The 21,718-nt window shown below is 37.1% G+C and overlaps 1 protein-coding gene across 2 annotated transcripts in view; it reads right to left on the bottom strand.

The window, feature by feature from the left end:
* Positions 1–21,718, bottom strand: part of LOC124163575 — a 286,499-nt gene that overhangs the window by 35,691 nt on the left and 229,090 nt on the right. For both annotated transcript variants that reach the window (XM_046540564.1, XM_046540565.1), the window contains exons 6-11: positions 15,298–15,392; positions 13,210–13,349; positions 9,677–9,753; positions 6,567–6,734; positions 5,675–5,816; positions 1,522–1,679 (exon numbers count right to left, since the gene is read on the bottom strand). In XM_046540564.1, coding sequence (XP_046396520.1) covers positions 1,522–1,679; positions 5,675–5,816; positions 6,567–6,734; positions 9,677–9,753; positions 13,210–13,349; positions 15,298–15,392 — 780 coding nt within the window. The remainder of the gene's footprint in view (positions 1–1,521; positions 1,680–5,674; positions 5,817–6,566; positions 6,735–9,676; positions 9,754–13,209; positions 13,350–15,297; positions 15,393–21,718) is intronic.

The following is a 21,718-nucleotide window of genomic DNA, read 5'->3' as shown; positions in this document are numbered from 1 at the left end:
GGCATAAAAATCCATACTTGGGAATCTCTTATGAGTATTTATGCTAAGTTTTTAAGTCTCTATCTAAAATAAGGCCATTTAGGACTTTTGTCTGCTTTTTCCGATTTCAGACCGCTGAGCGTGGGTTGGTTTGAATTGGTGGGAGTAGAGCTCACCCCAGACGTGGCTGAAGTCGCGTGAATTCGCACATTCATGGCCGGGAGGGGGTACAATTCCTCTCCCTGGGTCACCTCGCACTTCGGGGATGGGAGAGCGGGGTGTACGAAAACTTCACCAAAAAAATTGAATCCGCAACCCTTAGGTCGGCAGCCAAGTTTTCCATCCACTAGGCTACACTGCTTTCAAAGTAACAGTGTCTCTTAAATCTACGTAGACGTAGTGCCCAGCACGACACCTCGGTTCGCGCTTTATTTTACAACAAAAACTGCCTTTAACCTGTGGTGGATAACTAAAAAAACTTAGATGAGCGTTATGAGACGTTAGGCAGCCTGATTTTGACTCAGCAATGATTTAAGTCATTCATTGTTTGGGATACTAACGAATTCCTATGCCTATCGGTTCGGCAAAATACATGTATATGTATCTGTTCATTGTGAATTCTCAGCAAATGGTAGTAATAAAATATTTTCTAATAGCGGTACGTAATATGTAGTAAGTAGTTCATAGTGACGGCCACGTCCATGGAAAAATGTAAGTCAAGTTAGAGTGGCTTTAAATCGAGTTGGTGTGCCGAAAAACAGGCCAAGAAATGGAACTGTGAAGCCCCAATAATCGGAGAAGGGCCCGGATATTATTTGCAGTGTAATACCGAAAAATTATACGAGGAGCAAAATGATTAATGATTGGCTTCGCGCTAGGCTTAGATTGCTTTAGCAATAAATAATAGTTATCTTTCAGAGCGATGCAGAACATGAAAAGGGAAATGCAGGCGCCATGGATTGCGAACAGAAATGACAGTGTTCGGCGATATCTGGTGGAAATGTTTTATATCCATGAGAATAAACTAAACTAAAATGGTAAGAGAAAGGGCAAAAGCTGGAATTTTACGAGAAATTTGAAATTGTTAACAGCCCGCATAATCTTTGTAAGGATGAAGTGTATTCTACCCAATCGCCTCTTTTAACCCTGAACATTCCTGCCCGCTCTGTGAATACATAGATGTTTTTAATTTCTGACCTTCACCAACATCCACTCATCTCCTGGTTGCTATGGCTTCTCTTCCTACCTCCCCGATACACTGCCTGTACGTAATCCCTAGTCCCCCTTTCAAAGACCTTCCCTATTACGCATCTTTTTAGTCAAACTGTCTCCCCCCTCCTTTGATATCCTTTCAACCCCACCTTTCTCTTATTGGACGGTATATATAGAACTTGGAAAGCCAAATTGTTATCTTGATAGTGACACTACGTGTCGAAACAGGGTCGGTACTTTAGTAAATCAAATTGTGGAAGGTTACCATTTTAGTTTACTCTCATGGCCGTGGATTGGTACAGAAACGGGTTTTCTTTTAAGTAAACTCACGTCGGTGACGACTTTGAGGGTGCGGATGTAGGCGGCCTCGGTGGTGAGCAGCTCCCAGATGGCGTTCTGGTGCTGGGTTTCCCTCTCCGTGAGGTGGGCGGCCAGTGCGTCCCCGCCCACCACCTCTCGCCAGTCGTCCTCCAGAAACAGCAAGTCCTCTGCAAAAAAGGAGAGATTTGACCATCGGTTTAGTACGGTGGCTGAAACCGCAGGGTGCTTTTTGCGAAATTGAACGTATTTCATGCAAAAAACGAATTGTTTACGGTGTAACTTGGTGAAATTGATTCATATTGACATGAAAATATTTTAAAATTTTTCATCATTCACTTTCCAAGAATCAATTCAGTTGCTAGGTGACACAAAGGGATATGTATATTAAAGGAAAATGTCATGTAACTAATAAATTAGCACAAGAAAGAAAGTAGCTTTATAAAAGCAACCCGCGTGATATTAACACTAACATTTATTTCATCATTGACAAATGATAAACTTTGCTAAAAAATGATATCATTTCCTAAAATTCATTAGCATAGTGAGATGAATGGAAGGCAAAGGAAATTTACGACTTTCCCTTTCAACCATTCTCTCGTAAGTTTAAAAGATATGAAAACGTCGAAGTTACCACTTGCCAGTTTTCACGGGTTGATGACGTCATTAGTGTTTCACCTCATGAGCTCTTTCAAAGTGAATCGTTCTTCTAGGAACGAATCACTCACAGGAGTGGAAAGAACGAAGAACGACGCAAGGCCGACGAGTAGCGATGAAGCGGCAACGCGCTCTGCATGAGCTCACGACCTCATACACTTATCTGCGAAAGGCTGTCAATTTTTCGCCGTGAATGGCTTGAGAAGCAGGCGACGAATCGAAGTGGAAATAAATGTATAAATACCCATTTGCTGGTTCAGAATTTGCCAAGAGGACAAGGAAAATTACTAAGGGCTGGTTTTATAATGTCTGGTTAGCCTTAACCGGAACATGGTTCAGCCAAAACCTTAGCTGGAGAATTTTAGTAAGCTACAGTAAGTAAAAATAGGTCAAAATAACGTTCCGTTAAACTCATGATCTCCAACACAAGGATGAGTTAACTCCAGTTTTCATGCTCTGCAATATTTTAACTAGACATTATAAAACCGGCCCTAAAAAAGCAAATAAATGTTTATCCTATCTAAATGTTTTCAACCGGTGCAAACGTTATCCGAACTCCTGAAAATGTGTTCGTATACTAACATATCGAAGATTGGTAAGAATACTAAGATATCGTTGATCGCAATAATTTTCGTTGTCTATTTTCATCTGTAGTTCGGCGCTTGGTATGGATAGGAATGTTTGTACACTGTTTGACATTGTTCATGCAAATTATTAACGATTTTCAATAACCGGAGAGGGCATAAAACATTTGGGTAAACTTTTCTCGGGAGTCCCACCGGGTTAATGTTTTTATCACGGCCAACGTTATAAAAACATTAACCCGGTGGGAATCCCGAGAAAAGTTTACCCACATTATTCGCCGGGAAAGCATAAAATCATATTTGGCATAAAACATGTTTTTATACAAAGGCATCGCGTTATGCTTTAACAATTAATTCCCAGTATTATTTAATGGTTTTTTATTTCAAGTATCCGGAGTGTAAGGAACAAAACAGGTATGCTTAGATTCACATTGGTAGATGGCGATTTGTCTTTTGCGCTGAGCTGCGAAACTTGGGAGTAAATGAGCATGTAGTGTAGTGAATGAGCATGAGCAGGCCTATTAGGTTATTAACTCAGACGCATTCAGTTTCCTTGAGTGCTGACCACTTATTGGATCCTCTATCACTGTATGCAACACTTTGGCAAATGAAGACAAATATGCGGTGCAGAGGTACACCATTTAAAGGTAACTAAATATTTCTCGTAGGAACTCGTAGTTTAAAATTAAGTGTAAAATATGCGATAACCACACAAATATTGCATGACGATGATTTTTCATGACTTAGCCTCTTCATAATTTCCATATTTTGTTGCCACTTTAGATATAGGTACATTTGTTTTCATCAGGTTTGCTAAGCTAATCGCATAGTGATGTTACCCAGAGAGTAACTCCGCTGTCATTCATGTATTTTAATGGATTTTCAACCCTATCAAAATACATATTCCATGATTTTTGATTCAAATAAATTTTGAATTACCAGGAAATCTAGAAAATCTATCATTTACAGCAAAATTCCCATTACGCATTCTGCAGAAACTTCGTCCTCAGTACCGATAATTTCCTGCAATAACGAATGCCAGCGCCACAATATCGTATATTAAGTTTGCAAACCACTTAGCTGAGCCAGGAACTGAACTCTGAAATGACAAGTAAATATGTTCCCTCAGCAAGTCTGACATCTGGCGGAGAACAGTCAAATTGCAACCGGGGCCAAAGTGGTTGCGCTGCGAATAAATGACTTTCGCTCGCGTAGCGGATCCACGGTAGCAGATGCCATTCGTCAACGCAACAATGAGTTTTGCTGTCACCATGCTGACAAGCGAATTTTGCTGCGAATTTCTTTATTTTCTTAAGCTTTGACAAAATCGGCAATGAAAGTAAATTGACGATCGAGCCCATTCCTCTAGGTAATACAACCTCACCTCCTCTCATGAGGGAGAACGGGGGATAAGCTCGAAGTAATGGAAAGTTCTGCTGAGGCTTAGAACTTTTCCTGAATCTGAAGGGTAGCTTTGGAGGCCGAATTAGAATCGTTTAATTCCTTAATTGGAACAAATTGCACCCCTTCAGCAGCTCACCAAGAGTTGTAACAAAGCACAAATGGCGGGTGAAGTCCCCATAGAGCAAGAGTCGCAAGAGTATTTCTCTCCGTGCGAGGTCAAGGGCTCGTGAGCTACGTTTACATCTCCAAGTGCTTTCGCAGCGCCAACGGGGAACAAGTGAAGTTCCCTTGTGGTAGCGCATACCTCAAAGTACAAAAGGTTGACCCGTTTCATTCATTTGCTTTGAAGCGCTATTGTTTGAGCGGACTGGGAATTTCGGAGCAAAGCAGGGGCTCGGGCGGAGATTTCTATTGCTACCGTTAAAAAAAAAGTAGCATTCTGCCTTTAACAAAGTTTGCGCCGCAGCTTCGAAATCTTTGAAAAATATACTTTCCCTAAATTTTTGCGGATTTTGGGAAAAAAGTTCGGTTTTCATGCTTTGAAAAATTGATGCTGAAAATCAGGATTAGGATGCTTCAAAAGCAGATGATAATATGCTTTAAAAATTATCTCTGTTTCTGGGTGAGTCGGCCGCTGAGCACGCCATATTAGTATTATTATTTTGTATTTATCATTAATTAGCTCTAATCGCGTAAATAACTGGTAAACTTACTGGTTTAATCCCTATTAATACCGTGATGGATTCAGCCAATCAATTTCGGAGCATCTTTCTAATTTTATTTCCAAGTACTATCACAGAGTGAATATGCGCAGGTTGAGAAGTCTGATTACCCACTAACATGGAGACCAAATCCATGTTATGTCATGAGACTTATTTGGCCCGCTGTAAGTATCGATGAAAAATTTGTGAAAAATAAGTAAGCATTTGAAGGGAACATATAATAAGGAAGATAAAATCACAGTAATAATTTCACTTTATCCACCCACGTTCGCACGTCAGATTATATACATGATGCATTAATGTGTAAGTTTTATTTTGGCCTGAGTTAAGCACATTTTGACATTTTACTCTTTTTACAAACATCAAAAGCCTGGCAAGGATAACTACAACCTTACATAACCTAAAATTATAACGATATAATGATTTAGCGACAGTCATTTTATTATACATCAGCACTGATGCGTATCTTGCCGGAGATTTCCTCGAATAATGAAGGTTAAAATTTATGTGGTCCCTTCTTCCTTCCGATTTCTTCTCAGCTCCAATATCTTTCATTCCATCCCACTTTACTGAGAATAGCGTGCAAATGTGGACTAAATCTTTTACGATTACAATGGCTTGCAATTAACGATCATTATTTTTAAGCAGTGGCATATTGCCGTAATACGCGGCATTGGCCACGGGCCCGATACATAACGAGAGATAATGTAAGATTGAAAAGGGGAAAGAGTGTCCTAGCCTTCTTGAAAGAAAAGAAGTTCCGATAAAATAAGGTGAACATTTTGTTCCGCATCTTACCTTCGTCATCAAGCGTTTCGTCTGACGATTGACCCTCACCGGAAGACGTCTTTGACGATGATTCGTCGCTTCTGTAGGCTGCAGGAATACCGTTCTTACTGTAGTTGTCCAAAGTCTCCGACAGGGTGCCCATTCTCGTATCCTAGGGTAGCAGTAGAGAGATGGTTAGTGGCGTTAAAGTCGAAAAAACAATTCACGGCAGCATATTCACTCCATTATTCAAATTGACCTGCAAAGACTTCAAAACAACGCTAATTCCATGTGCAAAAGACCAGGTAGAACGTCTTCCGTTCTTCTTTTTTAAGCCTTTAGTTTTTACCTCTCTATTGCCTTTTAACAGGATCAGATTTGGTATAGTTACTTCCAATTTGTGAAGATTGTAGCAAACAATTTATTTGATTGGGTAGTCTTTCAATTTAAACAAAGTGATCTTTACCTTCTCCTTAAATTTAAAGGATATTACAAGATTCAACGCATGCGTGAGTATGGCTATTTATAATCGCAGAGAAAGAGCTAGTTTGTACATAGCCGCTTGTATAATGATATTTGCCAACGATTCTCAGCTTAGCACGAAAAAAAAAACAAATTTCAAAGTTTACCGTTAACAGCTTGTTATTTTTTGTCAAATTTTTAAATTGTAAAAATTATGTTTTATATCACTTAGCTGTATTTTTACCATGATTATGAAAAAGATTAATTTAGAGATTGGTACGTTCACAGAAAATGTGATGAATATAAGTTAGATTAGGTGCTGTAATTTTTTTTGGATGAAATGAACTAGGACAAATTTGTTTATGCAAGAAATTGAAGTCTTTGTAGTAGTAGAAATGAAAAGCTAACATCCATATGGCAGACTTCAAAATGAGATTGAGCGCGGCTTTTTGGTTCATACCTTGTTGTTTCCGAAGATGGCGCTCCATCGCTGCCGGGATGGCGCCTTGGAGGGCGGGGGCTGAGGCGCCTTGAGGTCCAGGTGTCCGGACGCACCCTCAGAAGACGAGAAGTTCGGCTCTTCCGTGCTTGCGCTGAAGAACTTGCCCGCCTTGTAACCCTTGTAGCTCTGCGAAGGCGAGGATTAGGAAGGGAGAGGATTAGGCGCGGGCGTAACTCACTCGCGCAAAAACAAACGCGTGGGATAGTGGCACAGGTGACAAGGAGGAGGTTCTGCTTAGAGAAGATGAGGAAACACCAAAAGAGATTTACGGATTTATCGCGAATGCAAAGAAGCTTTCAACATTGCAAAAACGGAAGCTCAAAACTGTTCCATGAAGCGCCATCATCGTCGTAGGATACCTAAGAAACCGTTTCTACTCTATGAAACTATAAAATCCAACCTATGCAGCCATAAAACTCAATTATCAAGTACTGTTATGTCCAAAAAAGAAAAAAATGTTTACGAATAGTTGAGGAATTGACTGCATCTGAGAAATATTGAGACGTCAACCATCAAAAATACTGAATTAAACAGTCGTCAAATGAAAATTTGTAGATTAAATTTCAGTTCAATGGAACTTTAAAGAACACAAACGCGTAAAATCAAAGGCTAACCCAGATACCCATACTCAGTTTTTATTGTACAAACATTTTCTACCTATTTGCACCATTATATCAAGGCGGTTTTGGAAGTCGTGATGGGAAGCGTTAGAAATGTGATGGTGAAGAATAACGATAAAAATTTAATGAATAGATCACGTGAGTAAGTTGAAAGTCTTGAGGAGAAATCCTTAAGAAAAAAAGGAAATCGGCTACATCATAGCACCTGATATTTTCATAATAACAAACGTTTGAAAACAAGTGGAAGGGAAAAATGGCCACGGAAAGTCTAAGATAAGTTTTATCAAGTAGGTGATGAAGAATGTACAACGTATGATCCATCCAAGGGCTTATGAATTAACAGATTGGAGAATGGATGTAAGATTTGCATCAAATCAACCCTCGGATTGCTGACTATTCGTGATGAAGATGACGCACAACCGTCGAAAATGATCGGTCTTCTCCCCTTATCTATTTTTTATTCATTACAGAGCGTATAATTTAATAAAGAACATAATGGCTTGCACAAGGAGCAAAAATCCTTTCTCAATTTAAGAAATAGTTTCTGTAAAAATTGAATTACTACCGAACATAGCAAGGGCTTGCGCGAAGCAAAGTTCGCTCCTTGTAGAAGTCGGCCCAAGTAAGTCCTTGAGTTTCCATCTCCGCTGCAAATTACAGCGCCTCGCACGGCAAACTTCCCTCGCCTCCTTGTGGCCACTTAAGCTTTTTGAACTCATTCCGGGGTATTGGGAAGCTGTCATTTACACACGCGCTCTGCTGAGCAGCAGAGAGCAAAATCAACGAGGCAAGGAATATGCAGGTTGAGCCGTCGCATCACCAAGGAACGAGAAAAGCCATTGCGCGCAGCCATAGAATTAATCCTGGTAACGTTTAATTTCAAATGATATCCTTCCATAGGTTTTTTTTGCAGATTCAAAGAAGCAGATATAAGCTCCACAGAGAGTTAAAAAAAGTAATTAAGGAAATATAAACCCTATCGAGGTTACAGTGGTACCGTGGTTCATGGAACTAGATGTTAGGAAGGCCAACGGTCCGCGGTTCCATTCCCGGTCTTGTGGAATTTTTTCACAATTGGATTAGAATTTCCTTATATAAAAAAGCAGAGCCCGAATTTCCTTTTTTTACGTGAATTGTTCACGAGAAAAATAATCCCTTGAACCGGGTATCAAACTACAGACCTATGGGTTTTTAGGAGGAATCCTTAAGAAAAAACGGGACATCGGCCACATCATTGTAACTGATAATTTGATTATAATCAACGCTTGAAAACAAGTGGAAAGGCTTGTATAAAATTTAAAGTAGGTGATGACGGAAGTATATCAGATGATCCATCTAATGGCTTAAACATTAACCGCTTAACCGCTAACAAAAATTAGGCTTTCCTGGAAACTAGGCAGGCCACAGTATCCAGGTTACAGATGTACCGAGGCACATGGAACTAGATGTTCGTATACCCAAAGGTCCGTGGTTCGATTTTCAGTCTAGGATAATTTTACCTCCTGGCAACTCAGGTGAATTTCACCGCTGTTCACGGGGCCTGCTCGAAATGTTTCACTAAATTCCTCGGTTTGGCCAAAATCAGGGAGCTTAATCATAACCATCAATCAACCGCAGAGGAAAACAAATTTTCACGTGTTGCAGGAAAATAAATCACGCTGGAATCTATGATGCAGTGATATACATGTGACAGGTCTTTGTTATAAATAGGACAAGTATTATCAAAATCTCAAATAAATCCTATTACATTTTTGTCTGGAAGATCAGTAAAAATTTGGTAAAAAGCTATAATGAAGTTACGATATAAGTGGAAGGGAAACATGTGGAGAAAATGAAATGGCAGCGCAATGGATCGAAAATTATTCAAAATTAGGGCAAAAATTAACTAATGGACGGTATTGCACTATAGAATTGCCACCAATCTATCCGAATCCACATTATAGAAAAAAGAATATGTTGCTACTTGACTCAACTAGCCCTCCACTCTGCTAAGACCAATGATTTGGAGACTCAATTTCTATTTAATAACTCTTATTTATTAGGAAAAGCTGAGAACAGTTACTAATAAATTTAAAATGCATATTTTGTGTTAAATACCTAAACATCTGATGACAAAGTAAGACCTTAATATCAGTACTACCTGCATGAAACTTCTTTGTTTAATTCTTTACGTTTGATGGCACAGTCAATCAACACAGCCGTTGCCAACTCAACAAACGCTATTGTATGCCTTGATTTTTGGTGTAGGCTTACTCCATCATCAGCTCTACAGTAATGCGAGCCCTAGTTAACTTATATCGTGTGATTTATTTCGATTTTTAGCTGTAGACTTCCGTTGATTGCAGAAAAATTCTCAAAAACGTTCACAGTTTTACAGAACAACTCAAGTATTTAAATGTAAACTCAGTTTGTTGAGAGACACTAAATATACGAGCATCGTGTACTTACCCCAGAAGTCTTCCTGGAGTGACCTTGGGAACTTGAGGTGCCCTTGAAGGACCGCGATGGGCTCCTTTCTTCCTTTGCTGCGAAAATACAACAGAGCATGAGAGAGATAAAAATGCAATGACTTATAATATGTATGCATCATTTAAATTTCTAACTATAGTGTGCTGTGGTTTAGCAGTTCACAACGAAGTTGCCACTTGTCGGACCCAGGTCAATTTATTTTTCAATAATATTAAGGCATAACTATTCGAACGGCTAAATATATTGTACCGTAACACCCATTCGGTCCATTAATTAAGCATCATTGCAAGAATGAGTTCAATGAATAGTAAAGCTCCAAGGGATATTTAACCTTATATAGAATTTGAATATTCGACTCAAATTAAATTTAGATTAATAACCAAGACCATCATAACATAAAAATTAATGTGTGCAGAATAGCAGTATTTTAATTGACGCTAAATAAAATTATAAAAACTTTATTTATTGATATTTAATTGACATTTTATAAAAACAATGAAATTTTATAATTATTATTTTCGAAAAAAGACTGTAAAATAATGATTAACGTGCATTAGTCATTCAGGAATGAAAAGATGAGATCCAGGAATTGGATATTTTTGTGATAAAGGAAAAGATTAAAACGCAGCTGGATATACGGATGTGTCGGTGGCGGAGTTTTTGATGGAAGTGTCTACGGACAGGAAGCGTGATTGATATTTGTATTGCACGAGTCGGGTCGGGCTTCGGAATGAGTTTCGTGCTTTGAAATTCAAAATCGTGAAACAGGCGAGCCATTACCGCGTCGAATTCACCCGAAATTACGCTGGGATGATTACCTTCGCGAAGGAAAATGTCTTTTCTGGTCTAGGCTTGTACAAAATCAAAAGGGAATAAGCATATGCCGATATCAAAGCAGTATATTGCGATATTTGACTTATTTAGGGGGTGCAGATTAACTTTGTAAATTGATCAGATGATTTTTCCTTTGCTCTTAGTCGAAATACAATTATTTAACATCACATGAAACGGTCTTTGCCTCTGCTCGGCTAGAGGCAGATATTCCTATTTTCGCCCATTAAAGCTTTCAGAAATCCTTAGTATAGAATCATTTTTCCAGCATATAATTTTAAAAGGCCAATTATGAAGAATTATATAAAATGCGATGTGCATGACTCTGAGTGTGGACCTAATAAATATCAAAAGCGATTTCGATCATTGTATATGTCAATAAATTTTTGAATATAATATTGAAACACATGAATAATGATAGACTGTTATAAAAGCTTGGCATTTAACCGCTTTCTCATAATGACGAAGGTATGGTATGGTATTTGGGGGAGGCGACCGACAACTGAGGTCATTTGCGCCAAGAGGGAAGGGTAGGTAACAAAGGGTGGAGAGAAACCCGGCGTCGGCACTAGCCATTAACGAAAGGCGCCAAGGGGACCACGGCTTGACGTCCCATCCGACGGACGGAGTGTTGCGCTTGAAATGTCCACCCAACTTTCAAGCAGGGATCGGGCAGTCTCTGAAAATTCTCTGCCGCTGCCGGGATTTGAACTCGGGCCCACCGGGTGGGAAGCCAACACTCTAGCCACCACACCAACTCGATCCCCCATATTGACGAAATCAATATTATATAGGTACCTCTCTTTCGAAACTTACGAAGTCGGCCTTAATAAATTGTTATACCTTCAAAAATAAATTTATGCATAGCATTTTAAATAGTATTTCCATAGAATTAATATTTCAATATGGGTGCATGAATTTCAAGAAAAGTTATTTATAATATATGCGCGAGGACCTAGATATTTTTTGAATACATGAATGAACATTTCTTTCTCATCAGGGTTAAATAATTCCAGATTCTTTAACTTCGAAAACATACAATTAGCCGTTCAAAATAATGATTTGCGCCACTAACGAAGTACGGAATGGCAAAATTCCCCCTCACCCGTTGAAATATGTATATATAGCTGCTTTTGCGAACTGCCGCAAATTAGACTGTCAGTCCCGTTGAATTTCGATTCAATTACAATTTTTCCTGCTCGTGAAATTATGGCCGATGGGAAAATCCAACTGCTACGAATAGGCAATTAAATGAAAGGCAAAAATAGGTTTATTCAAAGGAAACCATGTTTACCCGTATTAATCAAAGTGCACAAATGTGCGACGGAAAGAAATATTCATTTTAGCCGGCGAATTATTACAAAGAAATAAAATTTTCTACGAACGTAACAAACTTTTTGATATCGGAATATTTTTAGAATGTTCTTGATTTTCAATCTGATAATCATGGAACACTCGTGACAAATGCGACGTTCGGATGGACATCTCATATTTTCTCGAACCACAATTTGGTCAGGCAGTGTTAAATAGGAGGTAAGTCTGGAGGATAGAAAAATATCTGCCATGACATGCGCCAGAAAAACTGACCATCGATTTGAAGGAAAAAATTTCGTTATCAGCGGAGACATTCAGACAATGGAACGCGTCACATCGAGAGATTTTTTTTCTTAAAATGGAAAACTCTGTAGTCGATGCGTATTTTTCTATACCACGGTTCCATAAAGAAGTATTTTACTGAGGCCGCAACAATCCAACACAATAAACTTGGAACCCATGTGTCATGCGTAGCCTAAAAGTTGATGCTAAAAAAATAACGAGATAAAAAGCAACTTGAAGCCTAATTAATAATAAGAGATCCGGAATGTACCGCAAAAATACACGAAAAATATTATAAATATCCTGATTATAAAATTAGGTATAATATTATCCTAATGCTATGAGAAAACTTCAAAGAAAATTATTTTCTATGTAAAATATTACTGTGAAATGTATGAAATGTAAAATATTACTATGTAAAATGGTGTAGCAAAAAACACGTAACGATTGAGATATTTCCGGAGATAAATAGAATTAATTAAACCCAATATTACTGCCTCTCTTTACGATTAAAAGACCTTTTTCCACTATAATTAAGCATACCTCAACGCTGACGTTTTAATTTTTGAATGAACGTAGAAAAAACCTTGATTGTCCAAGTGACTGACGTAAAATTCAACCTTCAAAGTAATTTTTCCAAATGTACAAAAATTAGGGATTAAAAAACTTGAAAGAATTAAAGGCTGTAAATTAATGATTTCCGTATGATGCTACAAAAAAATTGCAATTTATATTACCTGATTTCACGGTACATCAAATTTGAAAATAAAGGAGAGGAAAAATATCAGAGATATATTCACAGATTTGTAAAACTAATTTAAAATAATCCTCAGAAGAGGGTGTCCCACAAAAAACACAACGATCGAGGTATTTCCGGTGCTAAAATGAGTGACTTAAATAAAATGTTACTGCTTCTTCTCACCATCCAAAGAATTTATAACTAACCTTCATAAATCCTTATACATAACCTTCTAAAACCATAATTCATGCACCACGAATGAATACAGGCATACCACGGTATAAAAACTATTGTAAAACTAATTCATGAGCATTTCAAGATTCTAAATACAGCTATCCGCTTTTACCTTTGATCCGCAAGTGCTTGCCGCCCAGCCTGGAGGCGTCAGTACTGTAAATGGAGACTGGCTTCTTGGCGCTCTCCTGGTAAATGCACACGGTCGACAAGTCAATGCCCCGCTTTGAGCACACAAAGCTCAACGCCTCACTGCAATGGTAGAGTGATATTAATAAGCAATAAAAACATACCACCAAACAAAGCCACACATAATTTCCGACCAAAAAGACTTGATGACGCTCCACTTAGATTTAAACTAAATTTGAAGGATTTCCTCACGAATAAAGCTGCCCGAGTAAATCCTGATTTGACGAAACTTTAGATGGGGTCTGCTAATTCATAACAACGTATATCGGCTATATAAACTATCAGGCGGGTGAACATTAACTCTTTAGTCAATGTCATTAAAGATAGCGATGCCTTTTTATGGTCTCAAAATCAATTAAAGCCTAAAATGTATTTCACGATAAAAAATGTTTTAGCTTAGTCGGGATTCAAACTCAGATCTTCCGATTTCCGGTCACATATATTAACAGTTTCGCCACCAAGCCATATCCTTACAAGGCAGCTCTCACAGTCGTAAGTCGCGGAATATCGACAAAGTAGGGTTTACTTTTTCAACGGTGTATTAGTGAGCATGACCTCCATCTCCTGTGCGGAGTAGATGCGTCAACGTTTCATTCGGTAAAACCCAGTCTAAGATGCGCCTTGGAATAAAATGGTTTATAACTGTATTTATATATTCCAATATTTCCAATATTGATCAACGTATACGTCCCTGAGGTTCTGGATATGAAAATGAAAAACACGTATAATGGCAGACTAATAAAAGTTTGAGACATTTGACCGCATTCTCAAAATGACGAAACCAAAATTTAAACCTTTATTTTTAAAATTATAAAAACAGTAAATGACAGTATAACAGTCTGGTTAATTGGAATAGCTATGAAAAAGAAATTTATAAATAGCATTTAATATAGTATTTCTGTTAAGTATTTCAATATGCGTGCATGAACTTTAAGAGAAGTTCTTTATAAAATACATGCGAGGAGCTACATTTTCTTTGAAACATAAAGTAAAATTTCTTGCACATTAGAGTAGATGTGTAATTAAAAAATCCTACATTTCGAAAGCATTAAATAAATATTTAAAATTATGATTCGTACCACTATGGCGTCTTTGGTTTGTACGTAACGTTAGGTGGTGTAAGTGGTATCAAATCTGACCGTCAATCGGGAGATCCGGATTCGAATCCCGCCTAAGCCAAATGATTTTTCATTCTTTCTTTCATTCTTGGTGTATATATCTTTGCACTGTGAGCGTTACTACATACAAAGTTAGTTGCACCATGCTGTGATTTGGTTACTCAAAAGCCTGTAAAATTCATCACTTACACAAATTAATTAAAGATTAGATACAAATACGTTAACCAATTTGAAAATTATTACCGATAAATACAAAATATATTTCAAAGTTAAGTATTGGGCTATCATATGTAAAATTCCTCACTGCCATAACATGAAGAGTGATAAATTGTTGCCACCGCAACTTAATCACAAGGTAAATAAATTCGCTGCTTTTTAAATGAAATAAACGTATTTAATAAATTATAAGCAATTTTAAATACAGCCTTGCATCTGCAAGTTATACGCTAGCGGATGAAGGCATTGACATATTTGCATGCTTGAAAAATTATGTTAGAGGTGTAAAATGGCCAAAGTGTTCGACGCACTTAAATAAACCAATTATTTCACTGCTATTGATAACATAATGTCGCAAATCCAATTTTTCTTAGACATAATACAAGGTATTTTCTCGGTACGAGACTCTGAATGTGAAGGTATTTTTTCAGATATAATAGAGGTATCATATATATGACCTTCGACCGTTGCTAAACAAAAGTATCCGTTGGCCACACAACCACTTTTACCGTGTTATTGCCATTCGAATTTGAATACATAATTTCAAAAAGGAATGGCAGATAGTGGTCCACTTGCACATCAAGGGACACTAATTGCAGTTCAGGCGGCATGAGAGCTGCAAGTGCAGTACACCTACAAACACACATGCACGCAGGTCATAGAGGTGGATTACTCACGCGAGGGTGGTTCCTTTGGTGGCCGGGACGAATTCCTCCGGCCCAGGGTCCTCGAGGCACTCGAAGCTCACGCTGAAGTACTCCGAACTCGACACCTAAGTGCACCCCAAACATCATCCACGTGGCATTATTAAGATAAAGAGAGGATGAGTCACTCAATAGTCAAAACGAAGACGGAAAAGAGGACTGGACAGTGAGTGTTAACAACAGAAACTTGAATTAAAAGATATCGCAATATAAAATTGATTTTGGGTGATTCAGGTACATTTTCAACTTTACATAAAGCATTGCACAATTGCGTAATTGATGAAAACAGAGCTTAGAAGGAATGTAAATTAATCAGTTTTCATGTATATTACACAATTACTTATACCACTTCTTTTTTACAGAGCGCGACCCGGGTTTCGATGAATCTTCAGGCGCAATTTATGATCATATTATGCGCCTGTAGATGATGATAATTCATCTAAGCCCGGGTCGCGCTCTGTAAAAAGGAAGTGGTGTAAGTAATTGTGTAATATCCAAGAAAACGTATAATTGAATACCAAAAAGTTAATCATGAGTAAATGAATTTTGTAAATTTATCACTGGATCAGACTAATGACTCACTTGAATTTTTTCAAATCGCAATCAATTTAATATTTGTGAGAGAAATTCCCCAAACCTCCTTTCACAAGAAAAGAAGACTTGCAGGGGTTTAACATAAGAAAATATATTGGTAAAATACATTTTTTGTACTACCAGAATAATTATTAGCAAAGAAATCTAAAAAAAAGCTCAACAGGCAAATAATTTTAATAATAGTTCAGGCAAAATGGCATATTTTTCTGCAATATTGGCACCTGCAAGCAATGCTAAAAAATGTTTCCTCGAAAGGAAATCGATCATTTTAAAGAATGTGACATAATGAAATTTATCTTAAAAAGATATAATATGGTATTTCCTGGAGTGTAGGTCATTTATACAAAAGTTAGCAGCCAACGTTTCGATTTATTTTCTTAAATCATCTTCAGGGCTATGTTAGAAAAAGTGTGAAACAATATAAAATACAGAGAATAAGACGAAACACAATATTTATACATACAAAAGGAACAATTGGTTTTTTTAAATACAATATAATTTAAAGAAATATGTATATATAAACATATAAAAGAACAAAATGGAATATACAAAAAAATTTGACATACCTCTAAACTTTGAACATAGTATTTATTTATGTTTTGTTTCTAAGGTATTGCCACAACCTAGGTTACCATTAATTTTGATGTAACATGTAACTTTTGTATAAATGACCTATACTCCAGGAAAAACCATAGCTTTGTTCGCGTCGCTTGCTCCATCTGCACCTTCTGCACCGGAAGGTGTAATGAAAATCAGGCGGGTGCAGGAAGGTTCAACTCGTGCGACGCGAACGGCAACGTAACAACAAAAATGGCGCGGGACATGATTATAATAAACATTGTCGAAGAGGATTTTTATGAAGACTGTAATGTTATTTTCCCAGCTTTCATTCAGCCGCGGGATAGATATAACGTGTTATTCCAGTAATTGTTGCGATTTACTCGGGTTTGTTATGATTCTGGTTGAACTAATATTGAACACATTTGTTTATTGCTTGTTTGTTGTTTGATTGTATTGGCATTGCGTTGCAAATGCCTCTACGTCTTCCTTTATTAAGAATAAGGTTTTAAGCTTTTGCAATTATGGCAAATTTGATATCGATATCCTAGACCTAAGTTTATTAATTGGTGTGAGAAAGGTGTCAATGAGCTGAAGTTACCATTTAGATGTAAACATTGCCTTTTCACTTCATATACGCCTTTTAGTTATGCTAGTTGTTTTTGTTAAAGGCTATTGCATTTTTATTACGCATTAATTTCTTTACTCGATTACTTCCAGTAGATAGGGAAAATTACTTGACAAGTTTTTTAAAAGGATTCGTGACCACCGGGACTAACAATTTTTCTAATCTCGTTCGAATTTTTCGGGAACACGAAGTGGTCCGTAATGAAATTCTTAAGTGTAATGACCAAAGGCAATTTGGTCATTTGGAAGGCATTGTCCGAATATTTTTGTGTCTGGCATTTCCTTCGTACCTATACTGCCCATATGAATGAAAGGATATTTGTTGCTGCCTCATTCCATATTGGTCCAAGTGGTTCGTTGGTTCAATGGCCTCAGGGTCGTATATATAATATAAGTATTACCTCTGTATTCCCAAGATCGTCGAGGAAATCTTTGCCCCTATCTAGAATCTGAGATAGTATTTTTATCGTTGTAAACGACCATCTATTTCATAGAAATCATGGTGAAAAATAATGAAAAACTCGTTCAATACTGCGGAAAGATTAATTAACATTCATGAATCGAACTAACGGAATATCAGTGGATTTCATTGAGAAGGTTGGTGGTGTGAAAGACGTCATATTATTCGAAGTCATAAGTGGTCAGTTGTGGCAAAAAAACATTTTTATTAATCACAATATCACCTACCATAGCGACAAATACCACTCCATCCTCATCGAAGAGTAATTCATTGTGCTTGTCTACATTGGTATAGCTGTCATTTTAACAACACTACATGGATCCACTCACGATACTGTTTCATTCACGAGAAAAGAATGTATACCTACTGTACGTTTTAAAAAATTGCTGTTGGATTGGCATCAGTCCTCCGTGGGAGTTATAGTAAATGTATAGTCGACGACGCGAACAAATCGTTTTAGAAAATTGTTTATTGATAGGTTACTATGCTAAAACTAAGGTATTTTTCATTCGAATAAGCACTTTCGCCACGTTTAATGAGAAGCGTCCATTTCATTTGACTATATATTATAAGTTCGCTTGTGTTTACTATTAAACCACTTGAAAAAATTTATTATTATTAATATTTCACCCAGTCAGATGTATTTCAAATATCAGATGTTTTAGTTCCGAAGAAGTAACGTCAAAATGAAATACCTTCCAATTATCTATCATGGCCATTTGCTTTCCGCCTGTTTTCGTCTGCTATTACCCATGATTCCTGAAGTTGCACCTTTTGCTCCACCTCCGAAGCTGGTGCAAAAGGTGCAGATAAAAGTTGCACCTTTTGAACCTGCACCCGCGACGCGAACAGCGTTCGTCACTTGCAACTTCCGCGACGCGAACGCAAAAGTGGCAGAAAGGTGCAGGAAAGTGCAGAAGTTGCAGCGACGCGAACAAAGCTCATATTATATATTAAATGAGGCCAAGAAAAAGGAAAAAAAAATTCTTAAAAAGATACAAATTAGTGTTTTGCAGAAGGTTAAAGTTTCAACATTTTATCTCATTGTTATGTAAAATTTATAAATAAATTTTAATTAATAATAATATAATAATAATTTATAAATAAATAAGAAATCTAAATAACACTGTCAAAGGGAAAGCGATATTCCCAGCGTTGTGAGTCAATATATTACAAAAAGTATGTATGTTACCATAAAAAAGATAGGAAAAGTGGATGGTATCACGGAAAACTGATGAAATGAAAAAGTTTTTGGACTGTTTAATTCATCAATTTATTTAAAATATTTAATCAGTACAGATAATCTCCGTGAGTAAATATTATTCACCGAATATTTAACTGAATTACAATCAATGCATTTCTCAGTTGAGATGAAATTTAATTGATGAGGGGGACTTAGTTTACTTTGAGTTATTTCCCGTGACGTCCCCAAAAAGAAACAGTTCCTCAGAACTCCTTAATCGTATGGAGATTGCCGGATGGGAAGACAGAAAACCCGGGAAACTTCCCCAAAGCCGCATGTAATGAGCTTACGGAAGGCTCGCAGATGAAGTTCACAAAAAATAAGCGACCCGAGTCGCATTAGAGAGGGAAGTTTTCGTTTCCAAAATATGCTCCCACTCCGACTTGGCTTTGATAATTTTCGAGTGTATTTTACGGCCGAAATGAAAATATACGATTTCCATACTAAAAGTTCGACAATATTCCCATGGCAGTAAAAAAATGAAAACGGTTGAATATAGGTTTATAGCCATTTATGTGTACCCATTTAAGATTTTTTCTCCTTTAATATAGGTTTTGATCCCTGAAAAGAGATATAAAACAACACAGTCACTCAGAATGTAATATAAGTTTCAATAAGTATGAATAGCTGGAGAACACTAGATTATCTTTCCACGAAATCATGTAATCATTATATTGTAACGGAACGCAATCGTGTTTTTTCACTACCTGCCATTTTTCCATGGTATATGTTACAATAAGTTAAATTTTCAAACCGTAATTTGAACTGTAACGTAACTGATGAACATGCAACAGCATGTGTCTCTGGATGAATAGCGTCGTCATAAATACATAGGCATATGAATCGACAAATTGGTTTGCCTGCTTTCTTTTTGCCGCCCTTTTGACCTTGACTGTGATCTTCACGGGTTAACAGTTGAGGTTTTGTAAATATTTTTTTTGTTTTTCTCGTCTCCGAAAACCTAAGAATTGACATCTTTGTGAATGGATTTCAGACTTTTTCTATCTCAAATTTGCTAAAATGGAAACCCCATAAGGCAAATTTTATATTTTGATTTGGACCAATATATGAAGCCAAAAGTTCAAAATTGTAAAAGTGTGCTCACACGCAGTAAAACATACAATCTTTACCGATGAATATGCCAATATTCATGAATATAGCTCGACGGAAAGTGACTAAAATTAGAGGTAAAAATATGAGACACGATCAATGAGACAGTGTGTATACATTTAATTTGAAGACTTCACTAAGTAATTACTGTTAGGTACATTAAAATGAATCTTTTATGATAAAAGACTTATAACATAGATTAGACTTGGAATGGAGAAAAAACTGTATATAATTGACTTCGTCATTGATTGGCTCCGCAGCATCTCGCAGATCGTGGAATATACTCGACTAATGAGCGCGTCGACTTTGGCAGCGGTGAGAGAAAGGGGCCAAGGGGGGATCAACTCACCCTCATAGCCACCCACACTAGTCCCTGGCCGTCTTCCAGGAAAACCACTCGTGCATTCTAGAGCTCTGTGACAAAGGAGTGTAAAATGCTTGGGAACTCGCCCAAAAAAGACATTGTTGTGGTGTACCTTTTCATGAAAACCCAGGTAAAATGAGAAAAGATATCACAAGAATTTTGCAACAGATAAATCGGTTATTTCAAAAAAAAAATTTAGATCTCGATGAGTAATAGTTCTGCCACTTTCAATTTGAATCTACAACGACAAATCAGAGGAAATACGAATCCGCTAATAAACATCTGTAAAGAAGTTAGCGCATTTTTATTTATCAATACCATACCTCCAAAAATACACCACGGTTAAGTCAACCATACAGTTTTTTACGGAGTCATAAAATTTCTACAGCTCTTATGGTGGAGAAATGGTGATAATGCATGAGTTACGTTTCATATTGGTGAGACCATACTCATTTTATACAATTTTATATATTTTGGATCTCGTCCAAATTTAAGACGAGATAATCAAGAATTGCACTTTCTCATGACGTATTTCAAAAGAAAATCAGATGTATTTCAAAAGAAAATCAATTGTCATGGTTCCTAATCTCTGCGAGACTTCCATTATTCTGTAAAATGATTTAGGGATCTATAATACCAATAGTGGGGAAAAAGGGATATCGTATTGGCAATCTTCCTAAATCTAAAGGGAGCCAAATTTCGAATTCCAATGCGTTAGGAATTTCTTTTAAACGACTATATGACTATCGTATTCCGCTACAAAATTCAATCCTGAGCCTTAAAAAGCTATGCATAAATATAATCCTGCAACATTTTAGCTTTAGCTTCAAAATAGCAAAAAATGTAAGATATCGATGATATAACCTACAATATTGTGCAGAAGATGATGCAATGGTAAGCTAGGATAAAAAACATTGAATTGATTTATAAATAATGAAACATGCACTTGTATTCGGAGGGGCTAAGTACTTGGTAATGAACAATAAAAGGCACACACAACGAAAATTAACTTCGCCAAAAGATTGAAGTAGCTGAAATTAGCCACACTAACTTATTCAGTGGAGAAAATGCTAAAAAATGTCATTTCATATAATACCTATATCGGTATGTTTAGAATAATCATATTAAGATGCACTACATTCCATGTGCCCTCATAAGGTAGCCGCGCCATCTACTGGATTATAACGGGAATAAGTAAACAACTTGTACCTTCAAGCACACGAGCACCAAAAGGTCTTCCTTTAAGCCCCTTAATCCGACATTCCTGTCAAGTTTAATCTTTGGACACTCTGGCCCTTTGCCTGGGGCTTAGAGATGACCGCTAATGATAATGGAAATTCTTGGAACTTGTACACCAACGAAAATTGCTCTTCTAGATTCCTTCAATCATCTTTCTAAATCCACGTTAATCCGTTCACAAAAAATGCTTTTTTCTCAT

Source organism: Ischnura elegans, chromosome 8 (genome assembly GCF_921293095.1).
Source record: "Ischnura elegans chromosome 8, ioIscEleg1.1, whole genome shotgun sequence".
In the NCBI taxonomy this organism is placed as follows: domain Eukaryota; kingdom Metazoa; phylum Arthropoda; class Insecta; order Odonata; family Coenagrionidae; genus Ischnura; species Ischnura elegans.
The sequence above is the reverse complement of the archived record's forward strand: the minus strand, read 5'-3'. Positions and strand labels throughout refer to the sequence as shown.